This window comes from Ailuropoda melanoleuca, chromosome 2, assembly GCF_002007445.2.
Source record: "Ailuropoda melanoleuca isolate Jingjing chromosome 2, ASM200744v2, whole genome shotgun sequence".
Lineage (NCBI taxonomy): Eukaryota > Metazoa > Chordata > Mammalia > Carnivora > Ursidae > Ailuropoda > Ailuropoda melanoleuca.
In genome coordinates this window covers 28,009,767-28,026,427 of record NC_048219.1, presented here as the reverse complement: position 1 = coordinate 28,026,427, position 16,661 = coordinate 28,009,767, and the positions used below count along the sequence as shown (strand labels likewise).

General features: G+C 39.6%; 1 protein-coding gene across 2 annotated transcripts in view; it reads right to left on the bottom strand.

The window, feature by feature from the left end:
• The window catches only part of SCP2 (sterol carrier protein 2), a 112,776-nt gene that overhangs the window by 62,477 nt on the left and 33,638 nt on the right, over positions 1-16,661 (bottom strand). For both annotated transcript variants that reach the window (XR_004623085.1, XM_011220396.3), the window contains exons 6-8: positions 15,728-15,854; positions 6,347-6,410; positions 166-252 (exon numbers count right to left, since the gene is read on the bottom strand). Coding sequence is in view for 1 of the 2 variants with exons in the window: in XM_011220396.3 (XP_011218698.1) it covers positions 166-252; positions 6,347-6,410; positions 15,728-15,854 (278 nt within the window). In the remaining variant the exon portion in view is untranslated. The remainder of the gene's footprint in view (positions 1-165; positions 253-6,346; positions 6,411-15,727; positions 15,855-16,661) is intronic.

The following is a 16,661-nucleotide window of genomic DNA, read 5'->3' as shown; positions in this document are numbered from 1 at the left end:
TCCAGTCATGATCTCATGGGTTGTGGGATCTAGCCCCATGTCGGGCTCTGCACTCAGCAGGGAGCCTGCTTGAAGATCCTCTCTCTGTTCTTCCCTCCCCCACCTCTTTCAAATAAATAAATAAATCTTTTAAATAAATAAATATTAAAATGTGGTTTTTCTTACCAACATTGTAAGACAGTCAAATAATCATAAACTGTTCGAGATGTCATCACTTCCTCTAAACTGTATTCCTGTTGGAACTGGGAATTCCTAAAAACAAAATAAGTAGTTACAGAATATGAGGTAGCAATTACAATTTTGTTGAAAATATTCTGATCCAAAAGTCAGAGAATAATATTTAAATATTTTTTTTACACCAAAAGACAGGCTTTTATGAACAGTTTCAACCTTTAATATAAGTTGTTTGATTGAAGTTTTTAAAAATCCAATCTCCAAAATACCATATGCTGTATAATAAAAAATTTTGTCTAATCCTCATCCTGGGTTCCTAGCATGGAGCTTCTAAAACCCCTGCAATTTCCTGAGTTACAGGAGTGTCTTTGTTATGCTAATAGAGTGACTCATAGTGGACCCTTCTTAAAGGGGGAGGGGGGATACAGGGGCTGGTCACCAGAAACACCAACCATGTGAATACAGGGTTAGGATTTTTGAGCCACTTTGATGGCTGAGGAGAAGGGAGGAGCTGGAGACTGAGTTCAGTCATGTGGCCAATGATTTAATCAAGTATGTCTGCATAATAGAGCCCCAATAAAAACTCTGGACACTGAAGCTTGCTGGAGCTTCCTGGTTGGTGCGTACCTTCACATATCAGGAGAGTGATGTGTCCTGACTCCATGGAAAGAGGGTACAGAAGCTCAGCTTTAGGAACTCTCTCAGACTTTACCCTATGTACCTCTTTATTTGGCTGTTCCTGAGTTGTATCCTTTATAATAATACTGTAATCATAAGTATAACACTTTCCTCAGTTCTGTGAGTAACACTAGTGAATTATCAAACATGAGCGATCATGGAAACCCCTGAATTTAGTCAGTTGGTCAGAAGCACAGGTGGCCTGGGGACCCTACTTGTGGCTGGCATCTTAAGTGAGGGGAGTATAGTGGAAGACTAAGTCCTTAATTCAGGCGGTCTGCATCAACTCGAGTGGTTAGTGACAGAATTGAATTGCAGTACACCCAGTAGGGGGTTAAAACAGAATACCATTTATTCCCCTGGAGAATTATTAAATATTAGTTCCTTAAAAGCAAAACAAGGGCGCCTGGGTGGCTCAGTCGGTTAAGTGTCTGCCTTCAGCTCAGGTCATGATCCCAGGGTCCTGGGATCGAGCCCCATGTCAGGCTCCCTGCTCAGCAGGGAGTCTGCCTCTCCCTCTCCCTTTGCCCGTCCATCCTGCTCATGCTCTCTCTCTCTCTCTCAAATAAATAAATAAAATATTTTAAAATAAAAAAATAAAAATAAAATCAGATGGTTTCAGAAACTGCTCTGGCAAAAATGGCAGAAACAGCAGACACCACAAAGGAGATTCTAAAAGCAAACTTCAACTGGTATGGAAATTAATAAGCAATTTAAATGTTTAGAAATAAAGCCCATGTAACTTAGATCTGTATACTAGTATCTATACCTCTGCTTCTAAAGTTAACTTTGACCATCACCAATTTCCAAAAAACACCTAATTTGTGCCAGATCCTGTGCTAGGGACATGGGACATGGGTATGTCCCATGGGTCCTTACCCTCAAGGAATTCAGTCTGAATCTGTGGCAAACAAATACAATATGATAAATACCATGACAGAGATGTTATACAGGGGGGCACCTGGGTGGCTCAGCTGGTTAAGCATGTGACTCTTGGTTTTGGCTCAGGTCATGATCTCAGGGTCATGAGATCGTGCCCCATGTCAGGCTCTGCACTCAGCATGGCATCTGCTTGAGATTCTCTCCTTCTCCTTCTGCCCCTCCCCCATGCTTACACATGCATGCACGCATGCCCTCTCTCCCTCTCTCCAATACATACCTAAATAAAATATTTAAAAAAAAAAGAAATGTTATACAGGGTGCCATGGGAGCACACAGGTTGGGCATCACACCCAGATACCAAAGGGAACTTCCTCTCTGGGGTTAACCAATAAGAGAAAGTAGGAGACAGAGAATTCCTGGCAAAAAGATCAGCACACACAAAGCCTCTTGAGTTAAAGTAGTTCACTGAAGCTAGGGCATGAAGTTTGGGAGGAAATGTGGACTCAAGGTGAAGAAAATAGAATAAGAGAAATAAGTAAAGATCAGATCGTGAAAGGCCAGTATATGGTATTTACATTTTATACTAAAAACAATGAACTCCTAAAGGATATTAAACTGGGGTATGACAATCAGACTTTCATTTTATTTTTTTAAAGATTTTATTTACTTACTTGAAAGAGAGGGTGCACAACAGAGAGCACAAGTGGAGGGGAGGGGCAGAGGAAGAGGGAGAAGCAGACTCCTCACTGAGCAGAGAACCTGATGTGGGGCTCAATCCAGGACCCTGGGATCATGACCTGAGCCGAAGGCAGATGCTTAACTGACTGAGCCACCCTGGTGCCCCCAACTTGTATTTAAACAAGAAGGCTAGTATATGGAAAAGGAATGGTAAAGGGCATTACCAAAAGCAACTAAATGAAGAGATTAGGGCAATAATTAAGGCAAGAAATGATAAGGGCCTAAAGTAGGGAACTGGTAGTGAAAGATGGAGCGAAGGGATGATTTCAAGAGACAGTAAGGAGGCAGAATCAATAGGCTTCTGTTCATCCTCAACTCATCTGCAACTCATATGAGACACTGAGGAAGAAGGCAGAGTTAAGAATGACTTCTAATTGGGGTGCCTGGGTGGCTCAGTCAGTTAAGCATCCAACTCCTGATCTCAGCTCAAGTCCTGATCTCTGGGTTGTGAGTTCAAGTTAAACGTTGGGCTCTACTCCCCATGTTGGGCTCCACACCCTGCACCCTGTGGGTGTGGAGCCTACATTAAAAAAAAAAAAAAAAAGAACGACTTCTAGTCTTCTATAATTAGGTATATATTGATGTCATTCATGGAGAATACTAAGAAAAAAAACAGGGTTGAGGGAAAATGATAAATTCTGTATGGACATGTTGACTCTGAGGCACTTGTGGATCATCTAAGTAGAGACAACTAGGAGAAAGTTATAACTTTCATATGTATAATTATATACAGGTCTGAGGGCTCAGGTGTCATGAGCTATCCCTTATTCTATACTACTTATCACAGATTCTCACTGCCTTTAAGTATTCTTATAATTTGTGAGAAAACATTTGAAAATAGTTTTGTAATTCAACCTTCTTAGAAATATGTCACAGGGTATCTATAATGACTGGTCAGCAAACACAGGATTCTCTTTCTTCCCTAACAAAGCAAAACCTAGTGCAAGAAGTTGGCATCTGAAATTTCTGAGCAAAACCTAGAAGGCTATTCTTGGCTGTTTCAGAGTTTTATATGATGAAACTGACATCCAGAAATAACATTCGCCTTTTCAACATAATTGAGAACTTATAATATTAAATAGAAGATTCATGAGGGCAAGGAACTCAATCTGTCTTGTTCACTGCTGTATCACTAGCAGCTAAAGAAGTGTCTTGCACAGAGTAGGCTACTGAATACCTAGCTGTTGAGTGAATGAAATTCCTTTAGAAGAATGCCATAATGAGTGGATAAATGCCTATTTAGGCAGGGTGGTAACTAAGAGAAAGACTTAGAAGATTTGATTCTCAAAGGAAAGTTAAGAACTACTCCTTGGGGGCGCCTGGGTGGCTCAGCTGGTTAAGCATCTGCCTTTGGCCTGGGTCATGATTCCTGATTCCTGGGATCGAGTCCTGCATTAGGCTCCCTGCTCAGTGGGGAGTCTGCTTCTCCTTCTGACCCTTTTCCCTGTTGTCCTTTCTCTCTCTCAAATAAATAAATAAAATCCTAAAAAAAAAAGAAAAGAAAAAAAGAAAGAACGATTTCTTGGAGCCTCAAAGTCAAGAAATTGCAATGCTGTCAATTCCTCAATATGTTGGTGCAGTTCCTTACTATTCAGGAAATCACAAGGATTTTTAATGGTTTTCCAAGTAATAAGGACAAAGAATTCAGCTTTAGACCATCTTTATGGACTTTACCCATCCAAACTCTACTATTTGGTAACAGCAAAGTTTTATTGAACATATACTATGTTCCAATACCATGTAAGATAGTGAAGATACAAGGATGAGACAGAATCTCTGCTCAAGGACCATCATCGTCAAAGAAGAAAGACTTAATAAGTATGATACTGTGATGTGTTATAATAGAGGTATACAGACAGTGCAATGAAGCTCATGAAGAAAAAAAAATTATGCCCAGGAAGCTTTAAGAAAGTGTTAAGAGAGGGCCCCTGGGCCCTGACTCAACAGTCAGTTGAGCATCCAACTCTCGGTTTCAGCTCAGGTCATGATCTCAGAGTCGTGGAATGAAGCCCCGTGTTGGGCTCTGAATTCAGCAAGAAGTCTGCTAAAGTTTCTCATTCTCCCTCCACCCCTCCCTGTACTTGTTTTTTTTTCTCTCTCTCTTTCTCTCTCTCAAATAAGTAAATAAATCTTAAAAAAAAAAAAAAAGATGTTAAGAGCAGTAATGACATTTGGGTTGGGGATTGATGGGTAAGTAGATATTCACCAAACAAAAGAAAGGCAAAAGGATATTCCAGGGAGAGCTAACAGCCAAAGCAAAAACACAAAAGTGAGTCCTATATACTATACTTGGGGAAAAACAAGTAATTTGGTGAGGCTAGAGATTGGGAATAGCCAGAAAGTGGCAGGAAATAAGACTGGCAAAGTACAGTGGGCCAAATTATAACAATCTTATTATTTCAGATGAAGGAATTTGTATTTTATCATATAAGCAATGAAAATTCACTAAAACTTTTGCAATACCCTGACATCTTTCATAAAATAACCTTTGATCTAGGGCACGGGATTAGATATTATTTGTTAATTAAGTATGCCCTGAACTCAAACATCAATTTAAAATTAGGAGAATCAGGAGAACTAGCAGTAGCATGAAATATTAGAAATACATGGTAATGGGGCGCCTGGGTGGCACAGCGGTTAAACGTCTGCCTTCGGCTCAGGGCGTGATCCCGGCGTTATGGGATCAAGCCCCACATCGCTCCTCCGCTATGAGCCTGCTTCTTCCTCTCCAACTCCCCCTGCTTGTGTTCCCCTCTCTCGCTGGCTGTCTCTATCTCTGTCGAATAAATAAATAAAATCTTTAAAAAAAAAAAAAAGAAATACATGGTAATGATCCATTTCTGGTATAAAATATTCCTTGTCATGGTTTTATGTTAGTAAAAATAACAAAATTTAATAGTTTAGAAACAATTTACTGAGCATCTATCACGTTCCAAGCTCTGTGTTAAGCATTAAGAACAGGAAGAGATGGCTCTGGTCCTCAAGGAGTTTACAATTTAGTAGGAGGAAATATTATTTTACCACTACTTAGAATGATCCTGTGCAAGTTGCTTCATTTCTGTAAAACTTTTTCCTTGTCTATAAAATGAGAATAAAAATATCTACCTTATAGGGTCCTTGAGAAGATTAAATCAAAATGTACATAAAAATACCTAGCACAGTGACACAGAGCTGGCATTTAATAAAGCTAGCTATTACTCTTTTTATTGCCTAGTGGTATTGCTTTTGTAGAGATTATAGTTACATGGCACTAATTCAATTGCCAGTGAACCAATTTTATTCAGCAACCATTAAGTACAGGCTATAAGCCCGGCACTGCACTAGGCACAAGGGATTCAAAGATGAATGATCTGTAATACACGGGATGTCATTCTACATCAGATCATTTAGGATACAAATTAATCATATTACTCTACCAGAATAAGAGTTAATGACACTGACATAAATAACTAAAACACATTACTAAAGTAATACAAATAATTTAACAGAAAGTAATTTAAATGGCTATTAATATGCATTTTATGAACATTTTAAGAAAAGTTTTAAGGATTTGTTTAAAATGGTCACTGGTTATTTTCAGCTAAAATCATTACAATAAATTTCATTACTGCAGTTGCAACGTATGACCGATTACATCTTTAACACCAACCATTCACATTCTTTCTTAAACTTAAATGGCATTCTAAATATAAACAGACCCAAAACTAAAACTGTAGTCAAAAGTTTACTTGGGCACAAGCCTTTTATATGAAAAACAATAAAACATTCTACTTAATATCTTTGAGGTATTGTATTTACTTTTCAAGTATGAAGTTATATATTACATAGCAGGATAACACAGATTTTCACTATTTCATATTTCCGAAACACTTACGGGTTATTAACTGAATGTTTATGATTTTTCCATCCAATTTTTGCAAACTGTTCAACTTTTGTTCCTGTAGAGAAAACAAACATCTATTAGTGGGTCAATGCCTTCCTATTGCTTATTAACAAATGTTGCAATGGCACTCAGTGTCCCACCAAATATTTCTACCTTTTCCCTGGTATAAATTATCAGTACTGACAACTTCAACACTGATCCCTCACATAAATATTTCTTTAATTAAACCTGAGTATAATTAAATCCACTAATAAGCATATGACATGAAAACAGTTCAAACCGGCCAATTCCACCTAGTATAACTAGAGTCCAGTTTCAAAAACCAGAAGATATAGCCTGGGATTAACAGTGGATATAAGGAAGAAAAGTACTGCCAGAAATTTTGCAAGGAGTCTGCCAAAGCATCCCAATGCCCCTAGACTAAGTGAATTTTACAACTCACACCCTCCAGGACCTAATCCTTCTCCTTCCTTATGACAAGGCAAAAGGATCTTCAGAAAAGTTACAGCTTAACAAGAAATGTGTATGTTTTTAAATTCCTTAACAGAAAGCTTAAAGATTGGTGTCAGCAAAACAAAAGCATACATTTAAGAAAGTAAAATATGAAAATTTTTTTACTACATTTTTAAAAAAGATTTTTTTATTTATTCATTTGGGAGAGAGAACTTGAGCAAGAGAGAGAGAGAGAGCACGAACGGGGGGAGGGTCTGGGGGAGAGGGAAAAGCAGACTCCCTGATGAGCAGGGTGCCTGACCTGGGGCTTGATCCCAAGACCTCAGGATCATGACCTGAGCTGAAGGCAGATGCTTAACCGACTGAGCCACCCAGACGCCCCCCCCCCTTTTTTTTACTACTTTTAAAAAAGACAAAGCAGCATTAGATAGGTTTTGAATGCTGCTTTAGAACCTGAAAGGCCAAGGAAGGAAAAAGTCCACTGATAGGGGCTGATACTGTTATATTAATGCATGGAACAGGAAAATGAAAAATTCCCATTTCTGCTTCATCTCACCTTCTCTGTCAGGGGGATGATCTTCAGAGCAGAAATGACATACATATAATTCAGCAAATCTTGAAGAAAGTAGAGCCCACACTAGTGACCCATACCAGTAAGAGTGATGGTCAGGAGGCAGCCAAATATGGATCCAACAAGAACACACTATAGCAGATTTATATCTGTTTTTGACTGGTTTGACTGGTAGAGCAGATGAAACACAGTATCTGTATATCAGCAAGACAATCAAAAATTTTAGGACAAGGTAAGGAAATACTATAGTGTGCGCTTTGGTTTTTCTTTTGTTTGGGGGGAGCACTCTGATGTTACTAAAAAAATGAGGGGTGACACCTGGGTGGCTCAGTTGGTTTAGCGTCTGCCTTCAGCTCAGGTCATGATCCCAGGGTCCAAGGATCGAGTCTTGCATTGGGCTCCCTGATCAGCGGGGAGTCTGCTTCTCCCTCTACCCTTCCCCCTGCTCATGATCTCTCTCTCTCTCTGACAAATAAGTAATATAAAATAAATCTTTTAAAAAAATAAAAAATTTAAAAATGAGGGTTCTTCTGTCAAGTAAGTTTAGATAATACTGGGTTAAACAAAGTTAAACATATTTCTTTACAGCAAGAACTTCAGAGCCTTTATTATTATTACATGTGTATTATGACTGTCTAAAAGGGGATTAAAGGGGGACACCTGGGTGGCTCAGTCGGTTAAGCATCTGCTTTCAGCTCAGGTCATGATCCCAGAGTCCTGGGATCGAGTCCTGCATTGGGCTCTTTGCTCAACGAGGAGCCTGCTTCTGCCTCTCCCTGCTGCTCCCCATGTTTGTGCACTCTCTCTCTCTGACAAATAAATAAAATCTTTTAAAAAATAAAAATAAAAATAAAAGGGGGTTAAAGGATGAAGCATCTCCCAACTTATCTGACCCATGTCATAAAGAATCTCACGCGGTTAACATCCCACAGAACACACTTGTGAAACTGCCAGCACTGACCAAGGTGCATTAACCTGGAGAAAAGTCTCCAGTGCTAACCTCTCACCTCAGTCATGCTCTGGCTAGTATGTCTACCAAAAACTGGATTAGAAAATTAAAGATATCTGTTGAAGGGCATCTCGGTTCCTTCCACGATTTAGCTATTGTGGACGATGCTGCTATGAACATTGGGGTGCATATGGCCCTTCTCTACTACATCTGTATCTTTGGGGTAAAGAAAGGGATAAAGAAGGGGGGTAATCAGAAGGGGGAATGAAGCATGAGAGACTATGGACTCTGAGAAACAAACTGAGGGCTTCAGAGGGGAGGGGGTTGGGGGAATGGGATAGACTGGTGATGGGTAGTAAGGAGGGCACATATTGCATGGTGCACTGGGTGTTATACCGCAACTAATGAATCATCGAACTTTACATCAAAAACCAGGGATGTACTGTATGGTGAATAACATAATATAATAAAAAAAATTTTTTTTTAAAAAGAAAAAAAAGAAAATTAAAGGTATGCTCACGAAACCTGAACCTGGGAAGGACTGCTAGAATGTTGAATCCAAATAGATTTCAACAAGGTTTATTAATGGGTTGGATCAGAATGTAATTAATTAAATGACCCAATTCTATTCCTGGAACTCCAAAACAAACTGAGAAAAGGAACAGCAACTATGAGAAAGGCTCTGAGGTTCTGTTTGACTACAAGCTCAATATGATTTAACAGCGTGTTGCAACTACCAGAAAAGCTTACATGTGATCACAGTATCTGCATGAGACCAGTGATGACAGCTCACGAAACAAGTCAAATAAAAAACAGTTAAAGAGAAGAAGAGAAGTTAAGCACAAGGTCTGGCTGGCTTCGGATATTTGAAGAGCTATCAGGTGAAAACGGCTTCCCTTTTGTGAGCCTCAGAAGACAGAAACAAGACCATGGATGGAAACTATAGGGAGAGAGATCTGAGTTCAACATGAAAAAGAGCACTGTAACAACTGGAATCACCCAAAAAATGGCATCAGTGGCCTTAGTTGGTGGCAAATTCCTTGTCACAAGAAGTACAAATGCTTTATTGTCACAAATAAGAAGATTTACAAGTAATTCATGCATGGATTGGTAGGAAGAGGGGAAACTAAACTGTATAAAAGCACTTGGCATAGTGTCTGACAGAAGAGATATTCAATAAGTGTTGATGTCTTTTTATTTATTTTTCTTACCCTGGGATCAAATTAATCTATAGAAGACAGCAACTCTTCCAAAAATGTTCTGCCAGTGATTTACCATATATTTATTAAGACTGGGCACTAATGAAAGGCTTGTTGACTACTGATCCTGAGCTGCTAATTCAGATTTTTGGTGATTCAAAGGATACACCTAGCATAAAAATATTTCAACCTCCTTGAATCAAACTTTGAAGACACAAAAACCTGCTGATTTTACAGCATAATGTTAAGCTACTACAAACATTCTTATGCATTCATGTCTAGAATACATTCACAAACAGCAATTTCAAACAATAATTTAAAAGGCTGTAAGATTCTAGAATTTATTTAAAATCTACTGGATGAAGAATAACATTTCAACTAAAATACTGTACATTTATACTTCAAAGTTTGGGTTAGAAAACTGTCCAACTATTCTGAATAATATAAAACTTGAGAAAAGATATAAACTTATAAACACACCAGACACTGGATTTCCAGGTAACTGAGGACAATGAAGGCTGACTAAATCTCTCTCCATATCCTCCAAAAACAATACAGAATGACAAGAAGAACAAATAAAACTGCACAAAACCCTACCCTCCACAAAACTAGACAAGAGAAAGCCCCAAAACTTTGAAGTATCTGGAAGTGAAGAAAAAAAAGGGAAAAGCACAACTAAATCCCAGTTAGCAATTGCTCATGCACCCACAGCAAGCCTTGGGGGGCCCAGGCCAGGTTGAAGAAAAACTGTGCAGAGGAGAGAAGAGGAACACTAGTGGCAGTGGTTTGTCAGTGTGTCAGTCAGGACTGAGTCCCACATTGGGCTCCTTGCTCAGCAGGGAGTCTACTTCTCCCTCTGCCTTTTGCTCTCCCTGCTTGTGCTCTCTCTCTCTCTGACAAACCAAAACTACAATTGCTCTAAAACTACCATCAGGGGCACCTGGGTGGCTCAGTCAGTTGAATGTCTGCCTTCAGCTCAGATAGTGATCCGAGAGTCCTGGGATAGAGTCCCGTATCAGGCTCCCTGCTCAGTGGGGAGTCTGTTTCTCCCTCTGCCCCGCCCCGCTACTTGTGCTCACTCTCGCTCTCTCTCTCAAAAATAAATAAATAAAATATTTAAAAATAAATAAAACCATCACCAGGAAGAGAAAGACCTCCCCGCAAGTGTGAAAATACGGAATATTACTACAGATCAAAGTATGACTGCAGGGAAGGGTCTGAAAAGAATAGCAGATTCAAGGTGGTAATCTTTGAAAAGCACAGCTCTGGGAGAAAAAAAGGGGGGGGGCAAAAAGAAAGGGAAAGGTGTCCTTAGGCAGCTGGATAGTGGAAGAGGAAAGAACCCAAAGGGAAATCTTTAGGGTCCTGCAAGACAAAAAAGAGAGAGAGAAATGAGAGGACACACAACCCATCTTTCAAAAAAATCCACTACAGATATAAGACATTACTACACTGTCATAAGAGGGAGCCATAGAACCAGGAATCACCCCAAATCACAATGTAATAAAACTAAAAATTAATTAGACAAGTGTTTTTTTGAGACCTAAAGTATGCAGATGCCTGGGTGGCTCAGTCAGGCATCTGACTCTTGATCTCAGCTCAGGTCTTGATATCAGAGTTCTGAATTCAAGCCCCATCCCTATTTAAAAAAAAAAAAAAAAAGACCTAAAGGATGAGGATAGCTGACCTTGAAAGAATGGAATAAAGAGCACTGTAGCCAAAGGGAAGGGAATATGAGACTCCAAGGCAGAAAACAGTTTGGCTTACTAAAGATACTGAAAAAAGGCCAGTGTGCTTAAGCCAGGAGACTATACAACCAGAATGAAAACAATAAGAAATTATTTTTTAAAATACAGAGTCTCATTATTATACAATAACAAATAATGAATACATATTTTGGTACCTAAATGCTACAGACCGTGTCCCTGACAAAATTCATATGTTGAAGACCTAACCCTCAATGTGATGGTATTTGGAAATGGGACAACTGGGAGGTAATTAGGGTAGATGAGGTCACGAGGGTGAGGCCTTCATGATGGGTTAGTGCCCTTACAATAATCCTTTTAAGAAGGGGAAGAGAAAGGGGCACCTGGGTGGCTCAGTCATTAAGCGTCTGCCTTCGGCTCAGCTCATGATCCCAGTGTCCTGGGATAGAGCTGGCATCGGGCTCCCTGCTCAGCGGAAAGCCTGCTTCTCCCTCTCCCGCTCCCCCTGCTGGTGTTCCCTCTCTCGCTGTGTCTCTCTTTGTCCAATAAATAAATAAAATCTTTTTAAAAAGGGGGGGAGAGAAAGATGTTTCCTTCTCTCACTCTGTCTCTCTCATTCTCTCTCTCTCTGCACTCGCACAGAAGAAGAGGTCATGTGAATACACATGAGAGGGCAGCCAGCTAGCTACAAGCGAAAGGAAAAGGCCTCAGAATAAAAACTACCTTGCACCTTGATCTTGGACTTCCCAGCCTCTAGAACTGTGAGAAATAAATTTTTGTTGTTTGAGCCACGCAGTCTATGGTATTTTGTTACAGCATCCTGAGCAGACTAATACACTGGAACTGGGGTTACACCAAACAAAAATGTAAAATATGTGAATGGCTTTGGAAAAAGGAGGTAGTTACAAGGAAACTGCTAGTGAAAGCCTAAAGTGCCTTAAAGAAACTATTATTAGAAGCCTCCAGATCCTTTGAGGATGCTGTTGGTGAGGGTTTGCAAAATGATAAAACCTTAGTGAGGACTAGAGGAAAGGAGATCCTTGATACAATAGGAGCAGAAATTAACACTATTATCTGCAGTTATGTGAAAATTAGATAATAAGGAAAATACTGAAGGTGCCACATGGTTTCTTCTTGCTGTTTATGGTAAAAATCTATATTGCTATATTGAGGAAAGGGCTGTTAACCAAAAAGAATTCAGGAGTTGATGATTTTGAAAATTCAAGCTTCTCAAAATGGGAAAAGATGATAAAATTAAGAAATGGCCTTTGAGCAAAGATCAAATCCAGAGCACTACCACGAAAAAATGGTCCAAAGATGAGGCCCAGGGTGTGATAAATCTTTTGTTAAAGATCTCAGATCAAAAGTGATGCGTCAGAATATAGTTTGAATGGGGCACCTGGGTGGCTCAGTTGTTAAGCATCTGCCGTAGGCTCAGGGCATGATCCCAGAGTCCTGGGATCGAGCCCCACATCAGGCTCCTCTGCTGGGAGCCTGCTTCTTCCTCTCCCACTCCCCCTGCTTGTGTTCCCTCTCTCGCTGGCTGGGTCTCTCTGTTAAATAAATAAATAAATAAATAAATAAATAAATAAATAAAATCTTTTTTAAAAAAAAAGAATATAGTTTGAACAGAAAAAAGCCCTCTAAAGAGAAAAAGGCTGTACCTCACAAATCTTCTCAATCAAAGAACTACTAGGAAGCTTAAGAATGTTGTCCCTCAGCCATCTCAGAAAGGACCCAAGGAAGAAGAGAGCTTATCTCAAAGAGATTTGTAGGTGTAGCTTTTTGTCTACTGCAGTGACCTAAGAAGATTCACAAGAGACCCACAAAATTCTTAAGATAAAAATAATCTACTGAGAGGCTTCTTGGGTATTAACTTTCTGTTTTTTACCTGGTAGGTGGTTTTGGTCACAGTGAGGAGCACTGTGAGAATTCACTTAGCTGTATATTTATGTTTTGTGTACATCTCTGTATTGAGTTATAATACCCAACAATGACAAATTTTCGATTTTAAAAAACTGCTGGGTTCAACCCACTAATTTGATTCCATCATTTCCTAGCAGGTCACAACCCACATCGTGAAAAATTCTGGTCCAGGGTAAGAGCTGTGGTAGTGAAAGGAACCAGAAGGAAGAAACATTTGGAGTCTGCAGGTAGAATTGACAGGACATAATGAGGGACTGGAAGAGGGGAAAAGGAGGGAGAAGTGTTAGGGATGATTCATGTTTCTGCTTTGAACATCTGAATAGATGGAAGTGCCACTTACTGAAACAAGGAAAACTAGAGAAGGAACAAGTTTAAAATTATGGGAGAACAGAATTAAGAGTCTGCATCTGAACATGTTAAATTTGGGACACCTGGGGGCTCCATCAGTGAAGCGTCTGCCTTTGGCTCAGGTCATGGATCCCAGGGTCCTGGGACTGAGTCCCACATTGGGCTCCTTGCTCAGCAGGGAGCCTACTTCTCCCTCTGCCTTTTGCTCTCCTTGCTTGTGCTCTCTCTCTCGCTCTCTGACAGATAAATAAAATCTTTAAAAAAAAAATAAAAATGAACATGTTAAATTTGAGATGCCTGTTAAAGATATAAGCAAAGATCCAAGATGCCAACTGGATATGTGAGTACAGAGGCCATCACTGGCCTCCCTCTCCCCACAAGTATATTACTTTCTTTTGTGCTTCTTCACAGGACTAATAATTACCTGAAATTAGCTTCATTTTTTTCACATATTATTGTCTGTCCCAAACTAGAAATTTAAGCAAAAATTTCACATCTCGTCTGCTTATTGATAGTTTGTAAAAGAATGCACTAATATACTTAATTCCTTTTCCCTCTTAAATGTCCTTTTAGGTCTGTCTTTGCAGTTTCCTACCACAAAAGAAATGAAATATATTTCCCTATCCTTTGATTCCAAGCTTGCCATGTAAATTGCTTTGGTCAACAGCTTAAGTCTCAAAAGGCTTTACATGTTGCAGATTACTCTCTTGTCCTTCCACTGTCAACATGAAAAGGACATGCCAGGGCCAGCTCTCTGGTCCCAGGAGGAGAGAGACATATGACCCTGCCAAAGAAGAGTAGAACAGAGCTTCCAACCAACATACAGTCATATGATTAACCCAAACAAGATCTGAGCTCAGCTTAGATGAGCTGATTCCCAATCTACTAACTTGTAAACTATAATAATATACGATTTTTTTTTAAAGATTTTATTTATTTATTCGACAGAGATAGAGACAGCCAGCGAGAGAGGGAACACAAGCAGGGGGAGTGGGAGAGGAAGAAGCAGGCTCATAGAGGAGGAGCCTGATGTGGGGCTCGATCCCATACCGCCGGGATCACGCCCTGAGCCGAAGGCAGATGCTTAACCGCTGTGCCACCCAGGCGCCCCTACGATTATTTTTTAAAATCACTGAGTTTTGGCATGGTTTATTACAAAGCAATAGCAAACTGATATACTGCTATATTTCAATGCCTAGAACAATGCCTCGAATATAATGAGAGCTCAAATAATATTTTAATTGAAAAGGAAATGGACAAGGAATAGCCAAAGAGGTAAGAAAAACCAGGAGAATGAGCGTCATGAAAGCCAAAAGAAGAGTATGTTTCAAGAAGGAAGTGGTCAAAGGGATTAATAGTGCTGAGGTCTGTTAAATTAGGATTAAAATGTATGTACTAGATATGGCAACGTGGTGTTCAATGGTAGCCTTGACAAAGGAGGGAAACCAGATTGGAACGGACTGAATTTTAAAATGGAAATAGCTATAAGAAAGAAAATTCTCATGGCCCAAAACCTGGCAATGCTCCTCCCACCGATTCTTCCTTGAAGATTTTTTTCCTTTCTAATTATTTGATCTATCAAACAACCAGGGATATTGTTCCTAGAAAGAATAGGAATGTTGAAATTTTGAGTATGATCATTTCCTTTCTTATCTAAGTACACAGCAAAGCACTGGTTCAGGGTCATACAATTTTTAAAAAATCCTATCTGCATTATCCCATGCTTTAACCACTAAGGAAGCCAATCACTGATCATCAGTCAAAAAATTAGGATGTTTACCTACAAAATGCAAATCAACTATGAAATTTAAATCTAATAAAACATTATGGAATGACAGATGATGGATTCTTGGTGAATTCAAGTACTAAGAATTAAATCTGGCTATATAAACATATTACCAACAGCATGCTTTAAGTGTCACTATATTCAGAACTGATTAACCTTAATTTATAATTCATGATTAAAGGGGACAAGATTTATGTTATTTTTCCTATTTCAGTTTCTTGGCATGGAACATTCTAGGTACTTCCCATATGATGTCCTATATATAAATACTTTCTCTACAACTAAATCCTACATGGACTATTTCTTCAATTTAATTCAAAAACCATCTTATATTTAACATATCCTGGCATTGTCCACAGATACTGAATAAATTCCTGTTGTTTTGCATCACACGCACACAACTACCGATAGGCCTTAAAATTTTTTTAACATACCATATTTTTCCATGTGCTCTTTTCCAGCATATGCAAACATCTGCGGAGCAAGTGGTTTGGCAGACAATCCATATTTATTGACCAGGACCTCAACATGTTTATCAATTGGGTGGGTCCTATGTGAAGACTAAGAGAGAGGGAAAAAAATCAGTACTTGATATGGTAAGTGTCTCTTTTGACTATTATACTATTATTAAGACATATGCATATTCGAAGCACATAGTAAAGCAAAAATAAGCAATGTGAATAAAATCAGTCAAGGAGGAGTCCAAGATGGCGGAGGAGCAGGAGGCTTAAATTTCATCTGGTCCCAGGAATGCAGCTAGATAGCTATCAGATCATTCTGAACACCTACAAACTCAACTGGAGAATGAAGAAAAGAATAGCAGCAACTCTAAGAACAGAATAGCCACCATTCTGCAAGGAACCCAGTTTAAAACAGGAGTTGAGCTCCAGCTTGGCGTTCCAAGATGGCGGAGGAGCAGGAGACCTAAAGTTCGTCTGGTCCCAGGAATTCAGCGAGAGAGCTACCAAACCATTCCGAATACCTATGAATGCAACTGGAGAATGAAGAAAAGAGTAGCAGAAACTCTATGAACAGAAAGGCAACCACTTTCTGCAAGGAGGAGAAAAGATGGAGGAGGAGTAGGCGACCCTTTCTCAGCTGGTCCGAGTTGAGCTGGATATCTACCAGACCATTCTGAACACCCACAGAATCAGCCCAAGACGCAGGAAGATACATCTGGATCTCTACAAATGAACATCTGGATCTCTACAAATGAACATCTCCAGTGCTGAGTATTGAGGTACGAAGCGGGGAGCTGTGAATCCAAGCACAGAAGATAAAGAGAAGGGGGAGGGAGCCTCTGCGCTCAGGCGCCGGGAAGCAATAGCCCCTTGTGCTGGGGAGCGGGCTGGACTCTCAGACCAGCAC